Raw genomic sequence first — 4160 nt, 5'->3', positions numbered from 1 at the left:
CCGCTCTTCACTGGATCCATCAATCACAGAAGGACTTGAAGATGGAAAAAAGCCCTGGAGAATTCATTTGCTAAAGACAAAAATACTGAACGTGGCCTCGGTTAGTCTCTCCACTTTCATAAAGTAACCTTACAGGCAGCAGCCAACAAGGAGGAAAGACTGAAACCAGAATATGAATCCCAGCAGCTTTCACGAGATGTCAAACCCGGCACAACGTTGGGAGGTGTCAAAACGCGCAACTTTCGGAAGTGAGAAGTGGCAGCAGCCAAGAAAAGCTCTTTGTGGTCTCACCAGCCAGTTACAACTATTAATTATGGGAAGATACAAACACTGGGAAGTATTTATAGAGTATCTCCAGCATCGCTGGAGTTTGTAGGTCCTGGTATTCCTGATCAAATATGGACGTCACTACCTGAATTTCTAACCTCTGCTGCTTGAACGGAGGGCAAGTCCATCAAGCTCTTCTCTTTATCTGTCACAATATACTAAACACAGCAATGGCACTTCTATAACGATTAGAAAAAGGATTTGAGGGGCAAGAATAACCGCAGACGAGGCGCCCGCCCCTCCACGGAAGCGCTGGGGAGTGAAAGCTCAACAAAGAGCTTCGAAACGAAGCTCTGCCCCACTTACAGTAATGTCCAGGGTGCATGGGTGGGTGGTGCTGGAGGTGGCCGTTCTGGTGGTGAGGTATGGTCGGTGTGTAGGCTGCCGTCCGACTTCCAGTCCAAGATGTGGTACTATCTACAAAAAGAAACGAGGGCTTGGTTTTTCAAGGGAGGTTCCGTCGCCTCTCGCTTCTACTCCTCTATTTCTCCTGAGCGTTTGGAACCCGGAATTAGCGAGCTACGAGTGCGCGGAGGGATATACTCACTGTGACGGTAAGTAGCTGGCTGAGCTGTAAACCCATTCTGCTGAGCTCCTGGCTGAGGCCCTGAAGCAATCTGTAAGAGTCCATCACTATGGCTACCTGTCAATATACTGGTCGGTTGACCTGGTAAAAGAACACACTACCTATTCATGAACGTTCCACGAGGTGAAGGAAGAAGAGCTCAGCGCTACCGGGGAGGAGAAGACACCCAACTGCGGGCACTGTCCCTACGAGTTTGGTTTGGGGAGGATTCTGTCTGTCGACCGCGGCTTTGCTTTGCTCACCTCTCGAGTTTTCAGACCGAAAGGGAAGCAGAAGCGATGTCACAGCTTTTAGCTGAGATTTGGCATGAACCCAAACAGGCCAACAGGTCCCAAGGAGGACACTCGCTTCCATTTACGTTCCTCCAAGAGGTACTGAGGAGTATTTCGGTTTTTAAACTAGAGCTGCGAATGTCACTCGGCTCCTTCCTGACAAAAGTTGTTGGGGCTTTTTTTTTTGGTCCTTGCAAGTATTTCCAGCTTTAAAGTAAAACTGCAGATATTTCAGAAGAGGTTAAAAGATTTGAAAGGCTTCAGCTCAGCCATGAACACTACAGTGATCAGCAGTGGCACGCTTGCACTCTCACTGCTGGTGCGGCCAGAACTAACCAACATTAAACTGCAACTAAAACCTGAAAACGAGCTTTTTTTTTCCTCTCCACTGGGCTCCAACAATTATAGCACCGATAAGAAGAAGTTACTGACTTTAATTCAAGTTAATTAAAGTGCCTGTCCTTTACTGACATCATACCTCAGCCTGGCAAACCGTCATTAGCAAAAAAACCCCAAAAGTCATTAACTACAATTAAAGAATGTTACCGAAACCCCACACCACCATCACTCCAATCCGGTAACGTGAAATCCGTGATTTCACAGAGTTCTGATAGCAGAGTGAGGAAGAGTACGTGGAACCCGCCCAGACTTCACGGTTTCCCCACGTTAGGGCTGCAGGACACCGCGGACGTCACCGCTTTCCTGTCCTGTGGGAGGTTTGAGGCTGGGAAACTCTTCTCGTACGCACAGAAAAGAAACATAGACTTCAACGGCGGCGCCTCAGACTGGTGAAAATATTAATTAGGGCTGTTGCTTTGGCTACCGTCATCAAATTAAGACTGGGAGACTCTCGGCACGGCCACCCGACAGCGCACCTTCTGTTCCTACAGCCCTTATTCCAGTACCAACCAGTGGTTAAGTGGTTTAACCTCTGATATATCCAAACTGGTGGCAGTCACGTAGCGCCAGCTCTCAGACTGGGCCACCAGTTCCTCAAATCACACTCCAAATTAAACCCGTTATGCTTCAGCAGCATAACGGGGCAAAACCCAGCGGTTCTCGGTGTAGCATCTCCCACGATCCCAAGGGGCTTACTTGTTGAAGCCACGGGAATGTTGGGGAAATTAGTGGTGCTGGTAGTGCTGGCCTCGGTCGGCGCTAACATGGCTGGGGTGCTGTAAGGCTCGCTCGACGCCCGGTTACTGGGAGGGTGCTGGATGGTCTGGACCGAATGGCCTTCGGCAGAAGACAGCGACGGCTGCCCCTCGTAGTCGTGAACGTATTCGTCTTTCACCAACATGCTTGATGGAGCTGGGGAGAAGCAAAGGGTTAAGCGTGTGACTCGCAAGCGGTAACAGCGCTACGGGGGCAGGACTTCACCGCTCTAAACCTCACCAAAGCTCTTCTCTAAGTTACAAATAAACTCTTCAGAAGATACAGGAAACGATCAAGAGACGAGCGCGCAAGTTAAAGCTTGAAGTTAACAGTTTGTTGGGTAGTTTGGGGGCGGCTGAAGTTGGTTTTGCTTGGAAACTTCGGAATAATGCGCAAAAAACGACCCAAATTTCCTTCTTTATGAATTTCTTCTGGCAGGAAAAATAAAAATTCTGTTGGGTTTGGTTGTTGGGTGGGTGAGGGAGCGGTATGGACAGGGGCAGTGGTGACCTGGCAGGGCTGAGGGAACGGAGGCACTTGAGGAGCTGAAAGGTCTCTTCCGTGTGATTCTGGTTTGGGGGTGTTTTGGTCAGGGTTTACTAAATGCAATAATCAACAGAACCACCTACCAGAACTCTGTAGTGTCAGTCCTGAGAGATCTTCAAAAAGAAACAGAAAAGGGGGGGCAGAGGGTTATATACGCAGAGACCTTCAACAACGCGTACACGTTATCTTACAAATTAGCACCAGGCTTTTCCCCTTCCACCACGACCCGTCGAGTTATCCCTAGGACCACCCCCAAAGCGCGTGTGAAGCCCACGGAAAGGCTTAAACGAGCCACAAACTGCTCGTTCTGACTGGGGATAAAAAGATGGGCCGGAGTAATTTCTAACTCGCCCTTGAAAAGTTAACGGTGATGCTTTAAGCCTGGATTTTCCACAGGCCAAAGGTTTTCTATTCAAGTCCCGCTGTCCCTTTTTCAAGCCCAGGGTCTACTCACCGATGCCAGGCGATACCACGCGCTCGTAATGGTAGGGGTTTACACAGACACTGTCACATTTTAAGTCAAAAGCATACTGACAGTATTTCACATGCTTGAGTTCGTTTTTGTGAAGATCGGGCCACCTCCAGAGCCGGGCGTAAATCACGTGAGGGAAGCCCTTGCGACCGGCCACCTAGAAAAGTCAGACGTGAAAGCTGAGTGGGGAAGCAGGAAGACGGTCAGCTTGACTTAGCAAAGCTGGGAGAGGACAAACCACAGCCACCACCTCCCTCCACCAACCAAATATAAGGGGTACAAAGGGGGTGGGTGCTTTTGCCGCCGGTTCTCACCTGCAGCCGCCCATCCAGCGTCCTCTGAATGGTCACGCACTTGCTGGGGTGAGCTCCGTTGGTGGTTATGGCCGTGATCAGTGAATCCAACTCGTCTTTCTTCTCCTTGAGCTTTTTCACGAGGCTCTCGATGGCACGCTTGGCGAACGTTTCGCTCTCTCCGCCTTGGCGATGGCACATCAAGCTGTGGACAATGCTCAGACAAGCGTCATTACTTGTCGGCGTGTTAGTAATAGACATATTGTCCATTTGTCACAGCTTTGGTTCGGGGGTTCTTTCTCAAAGGGCAGTTTGTGGGGGCTGCGATGATTCTCTGGCGGATGATCCAAGTTAAGGGTTCGATGGACCGGCTGTGGGTACGACCTAGGAGGAAAAAACAGCTCCCTCAGATCACGTTTGTGTCGTGCGGACACAGAGGAAAGGAGGGATCATTAGACAAAGAGGGTAAAAGGAGATGGTGACCGTGATTTCCAGCAGTTTACACTGGG

At 49.8% G+C, this 4160-nt stretch overlaps 1 protein-coding gene across 1 annotated transcript in view; it reads right to left on the bottom strand.

The window, feature by feature from the left end:
- SMAD4 (SMAD family member 4) overlaps positions 1–3921 on the bottom strand; it is a gene marked incomplete at its 3' end in the record, with an annotated part of 4846 nt that extends 925 nt beyond the window's left edge. Inside the window, exons 1-6 of the mRNA XM_010130891.1 lie at positions 3673–3921; positions 3341–3515; positions 2970–2999; positions 2281–2496; positions 875–994; positions 634–744 (exon numbers count right to left, since the gene is read on the bottom strand). Of these exons, the coding sequence (XP_010129193.1) occupies positions 634–744; positions 875–994; positions 2281–2496; positions 2970–2999; positions 3341–3515; positions 3673–3921 (901 nt within the window). The remainder of the gene's footprint in view (positions 1–633; positions 745–874; positions 995–2280; positions 2497–2969; positions 3000–3340; positions 3516–3672) is intronic.
- Between the last annotated feature and the right edge of the window lie 239 nt (positions 3922–4160).

Source organism: Buceros rhinoceros, unplaced genomic scaffold (assembly GCF_000710305.1).
Source record: "Buceros rhinoceros silvestris isolate BGI_N320 unplaced genomic scaffold, ASM71030v1 scaffold42700, whole genome shotgun sequence".
Lineage (NCBI taxonomy): Eukaryota > Metazoa > Chordata > Aves > Bucerotiformes > Bucerotidae > Buceros > Buceros rhinoceros.
The sequence above is the reverse complement of the archived record's forward strand: the minus strand, read 5'-3'. Positions and strand labels throughout refer to the sequence as shown.